Here is a 21151-nt window from a genome sequence, read left to right as displayed (position 1 = left end):
GCACATTAGTCTGCAAGTCTTTCGCACCTTGAAAGCTAGAAACAGTAAAAGTTTTAATATTCCTATAAACAGGTTAAAATTCTGAACACTAGATTCACTGTAGAGATGCACATTTAACTACAGGTCTTCCAACCACATAGCAGCTCAAAACAGTGGAGGTTATAAGATTTCTACGAACAAGTGAAATTTAGATTAGTCAGATTCAGTGGTTCTTGTTCAATAATATATAGTCCCTCTTCTTCGGTCCTTCCTCTGACAACGTAACGTTCTAGGCAACTTGCTTACTGAACATAGTATTAGTTCTGATCTGTATATAAATCGAGTCTGCAAAATAGCCATGAGCTAAGAGCCCTGTTTTTAAAAACCTTTAGGCCACAACCAAAAAACTTACGTTTCCTGAGTTCAAACAGCTTTAAGATACATTCCTATATTTTTGCAGAGGTAGTAAATTTCATTCATAAAGACAACAGACTACAATTTTGGGTCAAACAAAGGATCCTAAAATGAGAAGACTAATGAAACAAATGATATACACATGAACATTAAGGATTAGTCAATCAAATTGGCAACCAACTTTTGTCTAGAGAGAGCAAATTAGGAAAGAGCATGGGGTACCTTGGCAAACTGAGCAAAGAAAGACTCCACATCTTCAAGCTTTCCAATGAACACTCACTATCTTCAGAGAACTTTATATAGGGCGAAATCTTTACTGGCTCACCTACATATTTTACTGTATCTTCTGATATTTCTTCCTGTTTTGCATCTCCGGAACCAAGATGACCTCTCATCCTAGAGAATGAGCATATCAACGCCTAGCTGACCACTAGAAAACCCATTAAAAGAGGCCTAACATGATAGCACTTTCTTCTGTATAAATACATTTTACATTTCTCCATTCTAATATTTCAAGCAATACTATCATGTTAACTGCATTTATATATATATAATTATTATGCATCAAATTAAGAAACAAAAATAATAATTATGCCAAGAAGGTTGATGACTTCATTGCTGCTGCCTTAGTAACAACTAAGTCAAAAAACTGAAAATGATGAATTTTCTTTTATGGCTATATTAATAGTTTAATAAAGAATCCATTAGGATATCAAATTTCACATTCACAGTCATTCCAAATAAAAGCTTGCCTTAAACTATACCAACATATAAAAAAAGACAACAATACTAAACACATGCTCCATTCAATCAAACACTATGACACATACATGTCAGGAATAATATTAAATCATCTCATTAGGATTCCTTCGGTCTGATCTGCACGTCTGACAAACTATGCTAACTCACAGCATCCATCGGACTTGGCATCTAATTAAGCTCTTCTGTTTCTCTGATTACAAAGCGAACATGGAAGCCTCTACTGCAACTCAATCAGCTTAACGTCCAGACCTCACACCTCAGTAGGAGATGTAGAGGACATAAGAGCAAAACAGGTGCTCAATGATTTCAAGGCCAGCTATGAACCAGAAATAGGAGGACATATTGAATAACGTTAGGACTTATAAAGCATTCATCACCACACGAACTCCAGCGTAACGGCAAGAGGCCGCACCTGTGTAGAGCAGATACAACCATGCACAACAGAGGCAATTACAGAGGAAAATATGTACCACAAAGATATATCCAACTACACAACAAAAAGGTGATATCGCATTTCTCAAAACCAAATTCATTTCTCGGAAAAACAATCAAATTTTTACAAACACCATGCCCGTGCCTCGCACGGGCTATAAAGCTAGTTATATTAATAATAGCCCAACATGGGGCATGTGAGCAAGTAAATTATGAGGCTTTTTATTCGTGTGAAAAGACTAATTTGTCCCTGACTTTTTATTCATGTGAAAAGACTAATTTGTCCCTCTGTCTAATATTTGATAAAAATTTGTGGTTTCGAGGAATCGAACTTGATTGGAGCCAGTAACATCCACTTCTTTCATACCACTACACTAACTCGACATTTGTGTTTTACTATCATACATATAATATGTATTCATCGTGTGAACAAAAGAATATTTAATATTTTATTTTGAGAAACTTAATTACCTTCAATTTTTAATTAATTCACGAGTTTATTCATTTGAAGAGACAACTGAAACACAAACTCTCAAATAAGTTGAAAAAGTTGATAGAACTTAAATAAGTTAATATTCAAAATTATTTCAATTCATAAATTCAAATTGTCTAGACATCTAAACCGTTTCAACATGATTGTTTTTGAGCTAATTATATTGACATCAAAATCATCTAATTTCAAATTATTCATACCTTATGAAATCGATTAAAATTTCACAATACAAGTATGTCTAATATATTCATATTTAAAATACTCATGCAATACTGAGAAAATTATTCACACACACACACATTAAATTAAACCAAAAATCGTAAATTCTGTAAATATATTATTTAAGAATAATTTGTCTCGGTCTGAGATAACGTTGTCTTTAAAAGAAACAGTTGCGGAAATGGGACATGAATTCGACCCGATATGTGCTAATATGTCATTTTATATTTAAATGATGGTTACTTTTGAAAAGGATGCGTTCTCGAATGCAGCATATGGCCAATAACGTTACATTCACCCGCATTTCGCCTAGATAAAGTACTACAATTGATTATTAATTAGTAATTTATCATGTACGTGTACATAGATATGATAATATATATATATATATATATATATATATATATATATATATATATATATATATATATATATATATATATATATATATATATATGAGGAGGTTCAAAAGAGACGGAGTCTTAGCGAGAGACATGAGAGACGTGATATCCAGCCGTTGGATTAGTCTTGATCTTGTGATTAGATGGGATATACTCCATACTGTATAAATACAATTAATTTATGTAAAAGGGCAGTACATGGAACGTTTTGCACTATTAAATATTTTATACGTATTTTTAAGTGTATCGAGGGCACAATTATTACAGAACCTTCCTTTATTAGGGAGATAATGAATATGATTTACTCCTCTTAATAAATAACTTATATCCGTATGTGTATCGTATTCAATCTAAACAAAATGTACAAGTTTCCTTTAATAAGTTTTGACAAAATATTCTTTAGCATGATTCACGCTGAGATTTAATGGTATTTCCTCATTCCGCTACGAACCATTTTATCTCCTTTTTTTTTTAACAATAACTGAAGATATATGTAAAGCTTTAATAGATGGGTTCATTTGGCTGATGGATTAAAACTTTTCTTCTTACACAATTAAGAAATAGAAACAAGCTGTCAATGACACATACATTACGTAGAGGAATAGAACAGGAACTTGCAACATTGTTTATACCGCTGAGTGTTCTCCTTGGAATTCTAATGTTATGAACGTCATGCATGTGAATATTGTTAAAGAATTTTTAATTTATCGATCTATATTTTTGTCGTATTAATTATCAAAATTTTATTTTAGCATAATATTTTATTTAAATAAAATATAAGTATTTATTATTTTATTATTATGAAATTATAATACAGGAGATTTTGCGGATACTACAACTAGAACGTTATTGATATTATTATTATTATTATTATTATTATTTTAATTGTTTTTTATTTTCATATAAAAATAAAATTATTCTTATCATTGACTGGAACACATTATGGAATCTCCATATAAAATTAAAACATTAAATCCTTAATACAAACTTTTTCAAATCTCTACTCACGAACAACTTAAGGAAAATTTGTAATTCTTATAACGGTAAAGAAAAATAATGAGATTTTCTTCTTTATATCATAATAGTAATAAATACAAGAGATTTTGCGGGTAAAACAAGTACAAATTTATTGATATTATTATATATATTTTTTATTTTTTCACTTATCACTTTATTGATATTATTATAATTATTCTTATCACTTTATAGAATCTTCTTATAAATTAAAAGATAAATCCTTAATACTTATTTTTTCAGATCTCTATTGACTAGATAAATTTGCTCACGTTTTTAATAATAATACATTCATGAGAGATTAATTTGAATATTTTACAAAATAACATGTATTTATTATTATTTTTTACTAACTAATTGATTTATTTTGTATTAAACTATTAAAATAATTCCACAAAATTCTCTAAGTCATAAAGAATAATTAATGTTAATTTTAAAATAAAAATAAATTATTTTCAAAAAAAATAAAAATAAATTAATTTACAACATTATCATCAAATAGAGTTATATTGTAGTTAATCGTTACTGCTTTAATTAATATGGAGATTCCATAACGTGTTCATAATACTGATGAGAATAGATATATTTTCATTTGTTACTAATTTTTTACTGACTAATTAATATCTTTTATATTAAACTGCTAACATAATTTCATAAAATTCTTTAAGGTGTTCATTAGAGATAAGATAAAAAGTTATCATAAAATCTATTGTATTGTTTTAATAAAATATGAAGGTGTTTGAAGCTAGTGAGATATGATAGAGAGATTCATTAGCGTGTTCGCGAAGGGGTTCAATTACATGTATATTAAAAGCATTTCAGTTACATATACATTAAAAGCTCACGAAGAGGATAGAAGAGGTAGCAAAACTTAAATCGGAAGACTTTTTTTTGTAAGAGCTTAAACCAGAAGATTTAATTGTTAATTTTGTGATAGGCTCGTTTATTCCTTCTCAGTGTTCTTCTAGGAATTCTAATGTTTAAATAAAAATGACATTACATATTTATATTTAAAAAATAATATCAACAAGTTTCTACTTGTAAAGTCTGCAAAACATATTGTATTTATTACTATTGTGGTTTAAAGAAGAAAATCTCATTTTTTCGATACAATTAATATATTTATTGACTAATTATAATTTTTGAATATTAAATTTTTTTAAACTTATTTTTAACAAGATTCTTTAAGGTGTTCACTAGCAACACAATAAAATTTTCTCTTTTGTTGACTAAGAATGTGGGTGAAGGTGGCAAGATATGATAAATTTTAATACAAACCAACGCTTTAAAAATTATTTATATTAATAGATCACTTGATAGAATACGTACTAGATCTAAACTATAATAATTCTTATATATTTTATTCGCTATGTGTTACACCAAATCAATATCCTATGATGAATAAGAGTTTACAAGTAAAAAAATTATATCAAATTCACTTCCGTGTTTTTTTCATTTAATTTTTTCTTAGTCGGGATCTACTAATGATATCAAATTGTTTGTTAAATAAATTCAAATACAATATATTATAATTTATTATATTAAATTAGAGTATTAAATTTTATTAAGCGTTTTGATATTATTTATTATATTTTTTGTGAATTTGTTAATATGTTAATAAGTTTGGCAACTGAAACTAATTTACTAATATTAATTTCAAATTTTTAACTTTCCAATACGAGTTGTAGTTAGAATTTTAATGTTCAATTTAAAAATATTTTTCGTTCTTATAAATATTTATTATTTGATGATCTACTGAGGTTCTAAAGTTCCTTCAAGTGTTTACTATTAAGATTCTAATAAGTGTTTATTTAAATATTCACTACATCATTTTAAATTGAATATTAAATATAATTTTTCTTTTTTCTTTATTAAAAAAATAATATTTTTTTTAGAGTAGATTAAAGAATCTAACTTTCGAATATTGTTATCTGGTTTTTATTCTTTGGAGGTTTAGCTCAGGTATCATATCATATGGGTTATAAAATATTTATGTAGTTGAAACATATTATATACCGACATCAATGCATTACCAAAAATATAAAATTTGTTATCAATTCATTACCAAAATTATAAAGATTCTTGTAAATTATAATATATTTATATAGTTGAAACATAATATATACGGACATCAATGCATTACCAAAAATAAAAATTTGTCATAATTCATTACCAAAAATATAAAAATCCTTATTTATTTACCATATCTTTGATATACGTACGTTTCAATTTCCATTACTCATAATTAATACTGACTGTAAATAAACTACATCACTCGAAATCTTTAAATGTTCAATAATTTTTTAAATAATATGTTCTTTTATTTTAAATTCTATGAAATTCTTAAACGTGTTCTTTGAATACTTAATATAATATATATGATGTACTAAGCTGTTTTGTAAACTATGACATGTTTTTAAATGTGTTCCGTTAAGAATTCAAAACTTAACATTAGAACAAACTTAAGAATCCAAGAACAGAACTCCAAGCACGTTAAAAATTTTAAGAACACCAGACTAGATACAACATCTGCATCTTTTGTTCTATTGAAGCCCATGCACAGTTACAATTGAGAATGAAGGTGGACTAAATCCCAGTGCAGCCCCCATGATTCAACTCAAACCAACTGAAACCTTCCCATCCTTCCAGTGCTACTTTCACTTAGAAATCTCTACTGGGTACTCATTCGTCTAAAAGCTTAGTATGGAACAAACCTTTCTCCATCCATCAACAAACAAGAACTAACCTTGAGAGATCAATCTCAGGATGAATCGACTTCGACCTTACGGTGTTCTGCAACGTTCTCACGCCTGAACCAAACAAAGAAATAAGAGTTTAGGGTTCCTTACGGTGTTCCATACGAAATTCGTAAAAATATAGTGAAGCAATGAGATAAAAGTAAGAACAAAACCTTGGGTCGCCCATGTTAGCTTCCATTGACATTGCTATTATAAACCTCTGCAAATCTTTTCAGCGCTTACATACTTGATTCTGAGTTATATATGTCTTATATATTAAGACTTAGAAAGCTTCCAAAATTAGAAAATCCATGATTGAAGCTCCAAATCAGTAGTATATTCACGTTACCTTATAAAGAACGTATATTGATCGTATGTTTCCAATTTACATCAGCGTATAAATTATTTTTTTTCCCAGCATGCCCCTGTAGTTGTTGCAAGAATACTGATGGAATCAACGGCTGGTGTTATGTCTCTCTCGTCTCTTGATAAGCTGCGTCTCCACGGAACTTGACCCTATATATATATATATATATATATTAAAATTTCAATTATGAATAGATGATTAATAAGATTCATAGACAAAATATGTTTGATTGAAATTTTTTCTATAAGTGAAAAATCAAGTAAAATCATCTATAGAATGGGAAACGAAAATTGGTATAATTGTTATGATTGAAAATACAGAATGATATATACATACTGAATTAGCTAGCCTACAAGGTTAAAATAACAAAAATCAATTTTGTGTGTCAAGATTTATGAAAAAAATATAAGGAAATGGTCATTCTTTCCCCATATCATATAATTAAGTAGTCGTATCTTATCTTTAAATTAGTTTTCATTTAAATTATACATCTTTTTTAGTCTAATAATTGGATTATGTTTCGTTTTAAATATATTATATGATTATTAAAATTAACAAACAAAGTAAATCGATAAAAAAATGAATTTGTGTTTATACAAGATGAAATTTAAAAATAATGTAGATGACTTGACTGTACATAAATGTATGAGGTATACTGATCATTTGCACTATTGATCAAATATGTCGAAAGTACAAACCGGCCGTTTTAGATTTGATTAAAATAATGAGTGTATATTAGTTTTTCTTATTTTTGGTGGTACGATCTTTATAGGAATTATCTTTGTCAAGTTAACTTCTATAATTTAGATGATATACTTAAATATTGTATATGACATGTAGTAGGTCATTGCGAATACAGTATCTTATATCACTTAAATACATGTAAAACCGTGTAAAACATATTTTTCATACTCTACTTTAGAGCGGAATATAATTGACTATAGTTATATATTTTATATTGTCGATTACGATATACTAACTTATAACTCCTATGATATATACACGTGTGTATTTAAATTGCTAATAATTTTCCTATATGTGTTAAAAATTAATAATTTATTTGGATATGTTGTTGACGGGATTCGAACCCCTTAACCTTTAGTGGCATAGATGTAGAAATATAGAAAATTAAATCTAACAATATTGTCATCAATTTAATCAAGTGATTTAACGGTTATAACTCACTGTACTGACTACAAATCGACGATCAATTTTTTTCATATTTAGCTTTGATAATATACTGGCTAATAACCCATGCGATGCAGGTGTGTATTACAAAAAATTTATATTTTTTATATGTGTTTGAATTAATAATTTATTATGATATGTTGTTGACGAGATTCGAAACTTGAAGCTGTTGTTGCATGGATGGAGAAATATGAAAAATTCAAGTCAACTAAAATTGTTCAAACAAGTAAAATTTTTAAAATTGATGTAAAAAAGTAGCATGCATGTTATGGTTAATTATGATAATATTAGAAAGTTAGAGCGATAGTCAAGACCATAAAATATACTATATATCAACAATCATCTTAAATTTTATAATATTAAACTGATCGCATCAAATTATTCAAAAAAAAATAATTAATCTCTACATAAATCAAAGTACTAGATACTGTCCCCGTGCCTTGCACAGGTTTTAGGGCTAGTTTTAGTTATGTTTGAGAAAAGTTTCGAATTTTCTTATAAAAATTTGTGTTGATAATTAATCTTAAAATCAGAATTTAACAGGAAAATAATATATTCAAAATCAAATTTTCACTAAAAAATAAATGATCATAATCACTCTTACTATTATAAATAAACTTATCTGGCGGGCAAAACTGAAGACGAACCGATTTCAAACGGTTAAATTTACATGTCATCGGTGTCTTCACTAGCAGACCTTCTCATCCTAAAATGTACCTCGACAACTTCACTCCGACAAGCTCGTATCCTCCACGCCCGTATCCTAACCTCCATACCCATCACTCTCCACACTCCATTCACATACAACAACATCATATCCATGTACGCCAAATGCGGGTCTCCAGGAGACTCCCACCACGTGTTCGACAAAATGCCTCAACGAAACATCATTTCCTACAGTGCACTCGTTTCTGCATATTCTCGCTCTCCCCACAATGCCCACTTGGCGTTTAAACTGCTTTCCCAATTGCATTCCACAGATTGCTTTAGACCAAATAGCCCGATGTTTTCGGGGCTACTGCAAGCATCATTGTGCATGGGGGATTATGTATTGGGTTCTGAATTGCATTGCCAAGTTTTAAAATTTGGGTTTCTGGATGATAAATACGTGCAGACTTCTTTGCTTAGTTTGTACGTGCATTGTAAGGATATGGGATGCGCGAAAAGAGTGTTCTTTGATAATAATTATAAGGATACTGTGGCTTGGAATACTATAATAAATGGGTTGGTGAAAAATGAAAAGATTTTACAAGGGATGCGGTATTTTTGTAATATGGTTGGAAGTGGAGAAAGGCCGTGTAAATTTACATATTCGACGATGCTGAATGCTTGCAGCAAATTGGGGGATCATGATATAGGACGGCTCATTCATGCTCATGTAATTCTAAGTGGCACTACTGCTGATTTGCCTTTGTATAATGCATTGCTTGATATGTACTGTGCTTGTGGTGATGTGCAAACTGCTTGTACTGTTTTTAGTAGAATCGAGATTCCTGATTCTGTCTCATGTAATTCGATGATAGCCGGGTATGCAGGTAAAGGGGATGGAGGGAAGGTAATGGATATGTTTGTCCGGTTTTGGCAAATCTCTACTGAGAAACCAGATGAATATACTTTTGCGGCTGTTATTAGCGCTACGGGATCATTTCCGTCCATTAGTTATGGGAAGTTGCTCCATGCTCAAGTTATCAAAATAGGTCTTCAAAGGAGTGTATATGTTGGAAGTAGCCTGGTTTCCATGTATTTCAAGAATGGAGATAGTGATTCTGCTGAAGGTGTTTTTAATACTTTATTGGAAAGGGATGTCGTTTTATGGACAGACATGATCATTGGCTATTCTAGGCAATCTGAAGGAGAGAATGCGATTAGGTTTTTCAGTGGTATGTTGGAGGAAGGTTATAAGCCTGATGGTTTCACTCTGAGTAGTGTTTTAAGTGCATGTGCTGATCTTGCAGCTCAGCTGCAGGGCAAGACGATTCATTCCCTGGCTATAAAAGCAGGATATGATGTTGAAATGAGTGTATCAGGGAGTTTGATAGATATGTATGCCAAAATTGGAAACCTCGAAGCTGCAGAAGCTGTAATATCGCAAGTCAGGAAACCTGATTTGAAGTGCTGGAATTCTATTCTTGGTGGCTACGGTAACCATGGTAAAGTTATCGAGGCATTTGAAGTTTTTGATGAGATCATAAAACTTGGGCTATGTCCAGATCGAGTGACATATCTTTGTATCCTTGGTGCTTGTAGCCATTGTGGTTTGGTTGATGAAGGAAGGTACTTGTGGTCTCGAATGTTGGAAACTGGTTTGACACCTGGGCCTAAGCATTATTCTTGTATGATAAGCTTATTAACCAGAGCAGGATTATTAGTTGAAGCAGAAGAAATGATCGTTAACTCGCCTTACAGTAGCGAGAATTTGGAGATGTGGAGAACTTTGTTAAGTTCGTGTGTTCGTAATTGTAACATGGAAATTGGGACACGTGCTGCTCAGCAAATTATATGCATTGACGATGAAGATAGAGCAACCAATGTACTGCTTATAAATTTCTACTCATCTATTGGGAGATGGGATGTTGTAGCAGAATTACGGAGAAAGACAAGAGAATCGGTATTGGAAAAGTATCCTGGCCTAAGCTGGATTGAAGTCATGAAAACAACTCATATATTCTCTTCTGGAGATGAATCGCACCCGGAGTTTGATGAAGTGCAGGCTGAGCTGAGTCATCTGCAAGGAAACTTGAGTGTCTTAGAAAACGATGAGGTTTGCGAACATTAATTTTTGAATGTGTGGAATGAAAGTGGAAACAAGGTTCATATCTATTAGCTGGTCGGCAAATGATTAAACCTTAAACAAATTATATTTTCCAGACCAGTAGACCAGCATATGTTGTCAAGACACAGTTCAACAAGGATGAGTCCACTAGCATGTAAGGGTTCTTGAACTTATACAGCTAGATGGTTTGTCAAATTTGATTGAGGAAAACATCCTATTACCACTGTAAGTCTGTAATACTCCCATACCTTGAACATTTACAAGGTTTTGGTGGTGTTACAGGTGGGCAAGTGCAGCCAGAATTTACAGAAGGTCCTCAATGATCCTGATCTTGCATTAGCTGTACAGTTAATGACGGGGTTCTTCTTTGGTAACAGATAACCCGAAGACTGATGGAATGAAAACCCTGAGAAGTGAGAAGTTAATGTGGTACTGGTTCATTGCAATGTCACAGGAAAGTTTTGTTTCCCAGTTCCACCCTTGCACTGCGACAGGAAAATCGCCCATTGCAATGTCAGTGGAAAGTTTTATTCCCCAGGTACACTGCGAGATTAAGATTAAGCAACTGGTTCTAATTATGCCGTAAGTTGTGACTTATAAGTTGAAATTTGCCAACAGATACCGTGCATGGTAGGCATATCTTTATTTCGGGAAAAAAATTCATATTTACACATAAATTTTAAAGAAGTGTTTAACCTTTCTTATTTGCACAAATACATTACTGTCTTCAGAAAAAATATATATTTATATATTTTTCTTATAAATAAGTGACTTACTTTTGAAAAATAAGATAAATTGAGTTATAAATTGTTTTAAGGCGTGTCGTTCCTGTAATCAACCTACACCAAAATAGAACTTCCGCTTTAAGTGGATGGGTAAAATGTGTGATTGATGTAACTAAGAAAATTGACAGTTGAGCAACTGTTTAATTATTATCTGATGTTAAGCTGCAAGTCTGTGACAATGCTGTGAACCAATTTATAAATCATTATTTTATGCAAATGAAATGGACAAGTTTAAATTTAAATTAAGGTTTATGTGATTGCACTGAACATAACTTGGGTTGCTAATACATGAGGCTGCCTGGCTTAAACCACATAACCTGATATGATTGAACCATTACACGACACTGATTAAAAACACATTGTAATAACAAACATAATAATCACTTCATTGCATTTCCTGGGGTTGAAATAGCAAGATCCGGCAAAGTAAAACAATCTCCACTCCCAAACCCACTTTCGCCACTCTCAAGCTGCCACGTGTTCCCCATCACATGTCCGCCGCCACCTCCGCCGTTATCGCCACCGTCTCCGACGCCAGCAAACGGCCAGACAGAGGCTCTTCCAAGCCCAAAGCCCATATCTTCAAACCCATGATGGCCGATCCCAAGCCCAAACCCACCAAGACTCAAAAGCCCAGGCCCTTGATTCAATAGCGAAGTGAAGCTGCCACACATGTTATAACCCTGCTTAACGTCGCTCATAAAAGGGAGGGACCCACCATGATCACCGCCGGAGAGGGGGAGGAAAATGGGGGTGGCGGCGGCGGGGAGGTGGCGGTAGTCCTGGCCAGAAGTGGCGAAAATGGAAGAAGAAGGCCGGGAACGCTTGGCATTCTTGCGGCTACCGCCGCCGACAGGGATGTCGCGGAGAGTGCCACCGTGAGTCCAGTAACGCCTACAGGCTTTGCAGAAGTGACGAGGCTGAGAGAAGTTGTAGTTGTTGTAGTAGCAGAACTTGGTGTTGGTGGAGTCACAGCGGGGACAGGGGAGGTGTTCTGGTTCGGGAGGTGGCGCGCCACCCAGTTGCTGTGGCTTTGTTGATCGTCGATGATCACTTGTTTCTGGGGGCATTGCTGCAAGTGTTTGATGAATGTTCTGTGAGGAATGGAAGTGTGGAGTGTGGGGGGCAGTGTTGCTTTTTGGATGGTAGAGGGGATTTTATGGAGGGGGCTCAGAGAGAGAGAGAGAGGGAGGGAGATAAAGAGAGATTCTGTCTTGTAGAGAAGGAAGCAAGCAGAAGCATAAGCATAAAAGAGGGGGTGTGAGGGTTACTTACAAAAAGCAAATTAGTAGGAGCAGGCAGCTTTAAAAATGTAGTTTCTGTAAATAGAGACACATTTTTCAGTCGGCTAGGGGTCGACACAGCCTTTGCTGCCTAGCCCTCTTCTCTCATTAGATACATGCATGCATGCGTACGTACGTATTGGTTTTGTATAATTATATCCCTGCATATGAAACGTATACATCTTTCACCTTGATACAATACATAAGCATCGGTATATATTTTATACTAACATTTTTTTACAATTTAACAAAACTACCTCATCGATGAGGTACGAGATGGATATTTTACGGTCATTTTTCGGTTTCTCACAATTCTCAAACATATATTTACAGATAATAAACCCTTATTTTGAGACGAGAGGTGAAATGTGAAATAGTGAAAGATATGAGCGTACACATGACACGGAGTAGAACCAAATACAGTATAATCCTGTTAAGTTATGCATGCAAGTAGTAATTCAATAGAGAAACAGTATGATCAAGAGTACAAAAGCAGTAAATGGTGATAGATTAAAGAGTGCAAAAGCGTATATTATATACACCGTGGGAAAGTAGAAACTAAAGTTTATAAATTTGTTTGCATCTTGGCCTAACTTTCGAGAAATAAGTTTATTTAAATCCGAGTGGAAGAGCCATCGATGATATTATTGGTAACGAGGCATGATTGTCAATAACACGTGTGCGCACTTAATTAAACAAATAATTACTATGAATGACTACTAATCATCAACGAGGACTGCATAATTACATTGGGTAATTATGCTAGAGATTCAGGATATAAGCTGGTCCACAAGGACCCATATATAAATACGGCCTGGCAAGTGGCAACTGTGGCAAGGAAAGCATAATTAAGTTAGAATTCATGTTTCATAAACATTTTGTGTCCTTACTGTGTAGTGCAATTATACAGTTTTGACTCTAGTAAATACAAGAATTGTTTATAAAAAAGGCTGTTGAGCTCATCAAGACGATGCTGCAGGTACATAAATATGTACTGCATGAATTATTTTTGCCATGGAATTCGCATTTGAATTTGACACCAGACCCATATTAATTTTTGCAAGTAAATTCATCAGACCGTCTTATTGATTTTTGTAGTTATGTTTATTTAAATATCAAACCGAGCTTATCGAACTTCATTTATGATCTTGACTTAGATATTTAGGAGCCGTTTGGGTTAATTTAAAAAAAGTGATTTTTTGATTAAACCAAAGATTAGTATTCTCGACTTAAAAGTGATTATACTCATTTACACAAACGAATTAGGAGAAGTAGAAGCCAGAAACAACTTCAGTCAGCTTATGCTTCTGTCAAACATCCCTTAGATTAACAACTCAACACAAACTACACGCAGGGCTGGCAAATAATGAACGTGAGGAGGGACTGATAGGTAAAAACCGGAGTGTAAGAGAGTGAGAGTGAGGGGTACAGAGACAGAATGATGAGAAGTGTCGGGTTAGCGTGGGGGTGCAATTATTGGATTGCTACTCTCGCCTCTCCCCTGATTACGGATCCGTCGTTTTCCTTGTTTCCAAGATTCTCCACCGCCCCCCATCACATCCCATCCGTTCTATTTCTTTCTCTTTTTCTACTTCACACTTCCTCCGTACTATGCTCCCTGTTTTTCTTGCCTGACTTTTCGCTGCACCTCTTCTTTTTCATGCCTTCTTCATTTTACTATAATATTTTCGGTGGAATGTAATGTTTGCCTTCGAGCTACAAAATTAAGAATCTACGTGTGTAATAAATCTCAAACCGACTCGAAAATTAGTAAAAGACTACTCCCTTCGTCCCATAATATTTTTCATGTTTCTTTTTATCACGCTTGCCAACACATATTTTTGATCGTTAATATCTTTAATTTCATATTAATTAATTTTAAATATAAAAATTTCACTGTATTAAAATACCGTAAATACGAATTCAACAAGATCACTCATGAATATATTTAATCTTATAGATTGGACGTAAATTAGTAATTTATCTCATGTCATTAACAGTTCCGACATATCAAATGAGAGAAGTATAAAAAAAATGAAGAGTTTACTAAATTTTAGGTTATAATCAAATTTTAGAAACTCGAGGTGAATTTAGTTATTCAATTTGAGTTTGAGTTTGAAATTCTGATTTCGTCAGGATAATAATACTGATGGAGAAGTAACTAAACAATGTGATTTGACAACAAATTATAAAGAAGAAATGGCAAGACTAGAGCGACACTTATTCAAGAAAATGACAGATGCCCAAGTGGTCGGACAATAGCAAGAATACTGACTGGCACGCGCGGTCAGTCTTCTGAACCACCCTAGCAGCTCTGCTAAGAGGTGGTAGTCGTCGTTTCTTTATCATGTCCATGGCACAACAACATTTTCATGTCCTCTTTCTTTTTTTTACCATATATATAAACACTTACATTTTCTGTCTTTTAATTGTTGTTGAGTGTGGAAGATGCACTTGAGGCTGACAAGTCATCATCATCTATAATCTTTTTTTAACATTATTTTACTACACTACTCTCTATCTGGAGGCTAAAAAACCGGTTAATTTGGAGTGGTTGTTAATAATAGTACACACACAGACTTTGTTGGCTATGTGTGCTGGTCTGCTATTCTCACAACTGTTTGGGGAAGGAGTATTCCCAATTCTAAGCAGACATATACACACAAATACATTATGTAAAATTTATGGTTGACAGAGTGCAGTTTCTTTTGTTGTTGGACTCTTTCCTCTTGGCATTATTCCCTTAGGAATAGATTCTTCTGTTTGGCTCTTTCTCACTCTTCTTCTGGTCCCATCATTTTTTCACCATGCATGTGTTACTGTAGTCTTATCATTGTACATATGGTCAGGATACTTGTGCATGCTACATTGCCAATTTTCGAATACAAATGACTTAAATATGGACATATATCATGATACTGCTGACTACTAAGTTGTGGTGCTGGGGACATGGAGGATCAGGTTCTTTTATAAAGAGATTAATTGACATTTTTATATATTGACGTCAGGGGAAAATGTTGAGTTCACATTTTTTGGATGTTCGATTTAAAATTAATGAATCTCGTTAGTGATAGTCTGAAACATCATTTAGAAAGCTACGCCCTACGTGTTAATATTTGGATTGATAACATCATTATTCGGAAGTCATCATTGCTTAGGCGGGTTAATTATTCATTTCTAGTTATCAGAAAATGTTTGATTTAAAATTAATGAACCTGGGTAATGATAGTTAGGGCTGATAATCGATACGGACTATCCGGTGTCTCGGCTTATATCCGACTTGAAAAATATTATACATGTCTCATATCCGTTTTGAAAACGATCCAAATCTGGCGGAAAAATTAAGCTCGTATATTATATGATCCCGGATACGAGCACATCTATACCCGCTCAGATTCGGTATCATATAATTTTTCATAATATGATCCTACCCGAATACCCGAATATGATCCACGGTTCATATTTGATTCGAACTCATATACATATTATATTATAAATCTATCACATTTGTAAGTAAATAGTCATCATTTTATAAAATTTTAATATCTTATTTAAGTTTATATCTTCATAAAATATGATTTACTTAATGTGATAATGCTTATTATCTTCATATATATTTAATAAATGATATATACCAACATATAATTATAAATTTTAATTTAAAATTATTATATTTTATAATATTATGTTTACATAGACTAAATGATAATTATTTGAATAATTGAAATAATAATGATACTTAATGTTAGTAGATCATATCCGGCTCATATTCGATAGATCATAAACTACCCGGTTAAAATATATATAAAATATGATACTGGATCATATTTGGTTTAGATCCAGACCTCAAATACCCAGGATCGATTTATATCCGAATAATATGATTCTAAACCTAAATCTGGACAAACTAAAAATAATATTATCCGATACTTGAGCAGATGGTATTTTGCAGCCCTAGTGATAGTGTGGAATATCATTTACAAAATTGTGTTTTAATATTGGGATTAATAAGGAATAAGACATCATCTCTTGGCCGGTTAATTATTCGGTTCAACATCCTTCTAAAGAAAGACCAAATAACAACAATGTTATAAATTTTATAAATCGGTAATCAATTACGTAACTCTTTCATATTTCAAAATAATAATCGTTTTGACTTTTTACACGTATTTTGAATTGTAAAAAAATGTATTTCTACATATTTTTTTTCAAAATTTTTCCTGAATAAAAATAGAAATGTTAAACTTTTATTCGGGATTTTTTTTTTCAAAAATAACGTGTAGGAATATATTTTTTTACATCTTAGATTACGTGCACATAATCAAAGTGATTATCATTTTGGAAAAGAGGGAGTACGTTTTTAGAATCTAACTAATTTTCCAAATTTTGATTCAGTGTTCGAGTATTTGACTTAAATCCGATATATTTGACCTCCAATTTTCGAGTACCCCGATGAATATTACCGATTTTTACAACTGAGCAATAGTAGGATTACAACATATGTTAGTTCCTTTGCAGGTGAACAACACGAGAACTTGTTGCAAACGGAATATATTTATGTCACGTAATGAATATAAAACTTCTCAATAGCTTAAACTCCAAGCTGTATGTACGTACTAGCTCTATCTTCAGCTAAATTTCATGCATATTTCTTTGCTTCTCTTTACTAAAATTCACAAACAAACATTTGGATTCTGGAACAAACGGAAGTATATATCTATATCCAACAATTAACAAATTAAAATCCATTCAGAATAAAAAGGTATACAAGAAAACCAGTTACAAACTGCCACCAAATTAGGAGATAAAAATTTAGAGATCTCTGAGTTGCCTGAGATTCATGGGAGAGATGTATTTAGCATCTCCATCAAGCAATTGTTTGGCAATAATAATATTCGCAGCTTCGCTAGGATGATAAGGATCCCAGAAAACATGCTTGTCACGATCCGTGCACATACTAGATGTTGGTCCGCATGGTATGATACCTGCGAATTGGCCTCCATTTCCACAGCAAGCTCTACTTGCTGTCGTGAATCCTGCACAAAAGTTGAATCGAATTAGCATGATTTAGTCATATGATTTAATATCCCGGACATTAGATTAATGATGATGGTGAAGTCAAAATCAGTTTACGGACCATATTTTGCGTAGTTTGTTATGACTTCCATGACCAGATCATAAACATTTGCATGGACAAATGTGGCTCCTGGGAGGTTGTCGTTTAATTGAGCGACGAGGTCTTTTAATTTAGCATTGTATTGAAGTGCCAGCTTATTTGGTAATTCCACGCACTGGTTCTCACTTAGCTGATTGATTGTTTTCTGATAAGGAATGCAACCCAGTGGTCCGACATTCCCAAGAATGAATTTTCTGGCATCCAACTTGTAAAGTCTCTGTTTGCACAAGTAAATCAAAATTTAGTAACAAATGGTGATTATAATTTGAGTATTTGTTCTAATGAGTTTTATAATTCTGATTACTGTGAGTTGGCCCTTGAGTTGATTCAGAAGATCGTCGATGAAGGCATCAGGGGTTTCTGAGACTCTGGCTCCGATGGAGAGGACTGGAAGTAGATAATTGTTGAGAAAATCATTTGATCCGACGGTGATTGAGAAAATAGATTTTTTCATGATAAAATCTCTGGCCTTTGATGCACCCAACAATTTATCAATCTGCTTTCGGGTAATGTTGAAGTAATCAATCTGTATATCCATAGAAAGCCTGTTAACCTGCAAAACAATAATAATGCTATTATTTTCTGTCAACCATTAAGCCTGTACAGGCCTTTAAGAAGTACATATATTATTTCCCTGGAAACACAAACATTAATCAACCTCAACTCAATAATAATGAGATCATTATGAATTTTTTTATTTGACTTACAAAGATTCGTCCAGTGGCATTCATAATCCCACCACCTCCTGATGCATAATTAACTCCATGCAGTATAGTCCTCCCAGTAGTATTTGGGGCCAGAAATGGCACTGCGTAGTGTGGTTGTCCTAGTTCCTCCCCTAAGTATTCGGAAAGGTGTCCACCAACAAACAAATAGATTAGTCATAAATCATGATAACGAATTATATGTATAGCATGACCAGGTGTGATGTGTTAGAATACAATATGATTCTGGTAAGCACTCCTCCCAGCACTCTGAGGTTTTAGGAGAACTGAGGTGATTATCAAACTCACCTACAATGTCGCCTATGGTCCTGCCATTGGTGTAGCGGCCTGTAGGATTTCCATTTGAAGCCTTGAAGTCAATTCCATTTGGTTTGATATCCGCCTTGGACAATGTCTGCAGATAGTTATTATTTCCTGCATCAACTAAAGAATCGCCAAAAATGTACGAAGCCCCATTCTTGAGATCATCGTCGTCATCGGCCCTCACAATGAAACTCAAATTGACAATGACAAATACAAGCACAGCAGCATTAGCATAACTTCTGTCCATTTTTCTTCTATGGCAAAATCTCAAAACTTTGATGTTTCAATAGGTCAGCACAATATAACATATATAGACAACTTAAAGCGCAAAAGATAAAAAAGATTTGTTGTTGGAGAAAACTTGTGAGCTTGTATTCATAGCAGATGAGTTGCATTTGGTGCGAAACAAATCTTTTAGGACAAGTTAGATGGGTAATGCAGAAATTCAAGAGGTAGGTTAGCGACACAAGAGTGTTCTTCTAGGCAGCTGCATGACTAATATTGTGAATGTGGTTTAACTAACCTTGTCATTTGAACGTTGTGTTAATTATGTGTTTCGTTTATTCAACCAGACTTGGCATGCATGTAATATTTTTAATGTCCTTCTTGAATATACTCTTTCTTGTTTGTTTATCTACTGCTGCTAAGACAATTATCTACCTTAGGAACTTTAACAAATGGACTAGTGTACTCCATTGGATGCCAAATCAAAAAGAATTGGAATGGGTTTGATTTTAATTATTTTAATTCAGAATTCAGGATTGTATATTTGAAGTCCCGTTGAGCCATGTGTCTCTGGTATAGTATCATCTGTTTGACTCCCACCTTTAAGTATTCTACATATTGGTCTTGGCTCATGATATCTCTCTGAATGAAGTTGCTTGACAGAAAATGTATATATTTTCCTGAAAATAATTAACTATTTTTGTAAGAATACTGAAAACTTATTAAATATGTTATACTAAAGCTACGAGCAAGTCCAACAATGTCCTAGCAAGTGCCCTATATATATAATAAAAAATAATGTACTAGTGATTTAGGACATTATTTTAATACAACAACTCCAACAATATGCCTTATTATTGTGCCTTATTATTTAAATAATAGTATATTTGAATTATTGTTGGAGGGAAGTGAAAAAGAAAGAGAAGAGAGGTGTGTTGGAATGTGAGTAAGCTTATATTTTATTGATAGAAATAGTTTAGGGCATGCATGATTGTGCCTCAAAAATAAGGTATTTGTTAGATATCCTAGTGTTTTGAGGCCCCACTAGGACATTGTTGGAGCACCATTTTACTTCAAATGCCTTAAATTTTGATTTAGGACATGATTTTAGGGCACTCTTGGACTTGCTCTAAGTGAATGTAAAAAAACATATCTGAAAATAGATCCTTATTTTCGATAAAAATCACGCAATTGCCCGCAATTTTCGAGAAAATCAAACATGGTCATATTCTTAATCCTCTTTCTGTAACCTCGTCTTTGACCAGGCGTGTCTAGTGATGGAAATTCTCTGCTCTCCTTCCCATCCATCGCGGTTTTATCTGGATCAAGAAATTGGAAAAATTTCAAGTAGAAGATGGAAATCGAGGATTTTTTAAAAAAATATTCGTGGATCGGGGCTGCTAATTCGAGGATTATTGTCTCTTCTTCCCGAAATTCCATAATTCTCATATATAATACAAATAAATATTATATTTATATATTAATATTTGTAGAAGATTTTAACAATATATATATATATATTACATTTGTATATATATTTATAAATTTAAATAATTTTATCATTTTATTGATTAAATTATCTCATATTATAATGCATATTAATTATTATAAATGTAGTTTTATATTTAATTCTTATTAGAGGTAAGTATTAGTTTGAATTGGTGATTAAGATATATTATATAAAAGTAGAAAAATATTATATATTTTGACTTATTTGTATAAATTTATTTAAAAATTATATTTTTGAATAGTTATATTAGAATTTTTTTTAAGTTGAACTCCTCGAATTTCGTGAAAATTCCCATTTTCCGTCCGGACGAGGGAGTGGGAGGAAAATAATCCTCATTCGGAGAGCGATCTGAAATTTAGGATGG

General features: G+C 32.8%; 3 protein-coding genes across 3 annotated transcripts; 1 reads left to right on the top strand and 2 right to left on the bottom strand.

Moving 5' to 3' along the window:
• Positions 1-8638: 8638 nt before the first annotated feature.
• LOC108194108 (pentatricopeptide repeat-containing protein At3g50420) lies at positions 8639-11477 on the top strand. The gene has a single exon (XM_017361007.2). It carries the CDS (start codon positions 8678-8680, stop codon positions 10781-10783), a length of 2106 nt encoding a protein of 701 aa, XP_017216496.1. The 5' UTR covers positions 8639-8677; the 3' UTR covers positions 10784-11477.
• A 310-nt stretch (positions 11478-11787) lies between these two features.
• LOC108193957 (dof zinc finger protein DOF3.4) lies at positions 11788-12936 on the bottom strand. Its single transcript, XM_017360821.2, has one exon. It carries the CDS (start codon positions 12633-12635, stop codon positions 11946-11948), a length of 690 nt encoding a protein of 229 aa, XP_017216310.1. The 5' UTR covers positions 12636-12936; the 3' UTR covers positions 11788-11945.
• Positions 12937-17540: 4604 nt separating this feature from the next.
• On the bottom strand, positions 17541-19343 carry LOC108195164 (GDSL esterase/lipase At2g23540). The gene is made up of 5 exons (XM_017362116.2): positions 19038-19343; positions 18732-18862; positions 18329-18577; positions 17986-18241; positions 17541-17884 (listed from the first exon to the last, which is right to left on the bottom strand). Exons 1-5 carry the CDS (start codon positions 19297-19299, stop codon positions 17661-17663), a joined length of 1122 nt encoding a protein of 373 aa, XP_017217605.1. The 5' UTR covers positions 19300-19343; the 3' UTR covers positions 17541-17660.
• Positions 19344-21151: the final 1808 nt, after the last annotated feature.

The sequence above is a fragment of the Daucus carota genome, chromosome 7, assembly GCF_001625215.2.
Source record: "Daucus carota subsp. sativus chromosome 7, DH1 v3.0, whole genome shotgun sequence".
Taxonomy (NCBI): Eukaryota; Viridiplantae; Streptophyta; class Magnoliopsida; order Apiales; family Apiaceae; genus Daucus; species Daucus carota.
The sequence above is the reverse complement of the archived record's forward strand: the minus strand, read 5'-3'. Positions and strand labels throughout refer to the sequence as shown.

What these genes read in the sequence shown, in the direction of transcription:
- LOC108195164 (XM_017362116.2), bottom strand. Translation starts at nt 19,299, where the DNA reads ATGGACAGAAGTTATGCTAATGCTGCTGTGCTTGTATTTGTCATTGTC. An exon ending in ATGCCACTGGACGAATCTTT is followed by an intron (nt 18,578 to 18,731) that starts GTAAGTCAAATA and finishes ATTGTTTTGCAG; the next exon opens with GTTAACAGGCTTTCTATGGA. An exon ending in AACTCAAGGGCCAACTCACA is followed by an intron (nt 18,242 to 18,328) that starts GTAATCAGAATT and finishes TTGTGCAAACAG; the next exon opens with AGACTTTACAAGTTGGATGC.
- LOC108193957 (XM_017360821.2), bottom strand. Translation starts at nt 12,635, where the DNA reads ATGCCCCCAGAAACAAGTGATCATCGACGATCAACAAAGCCACAGCAA.
- LOC108194108 (XM_017361007.2), top strand. Translation starts at nt 8,678, where the DNA reads ATGTCATCGGTGTCTTCACTAGCAGACCTTCTCATCCTAAAATGTACC.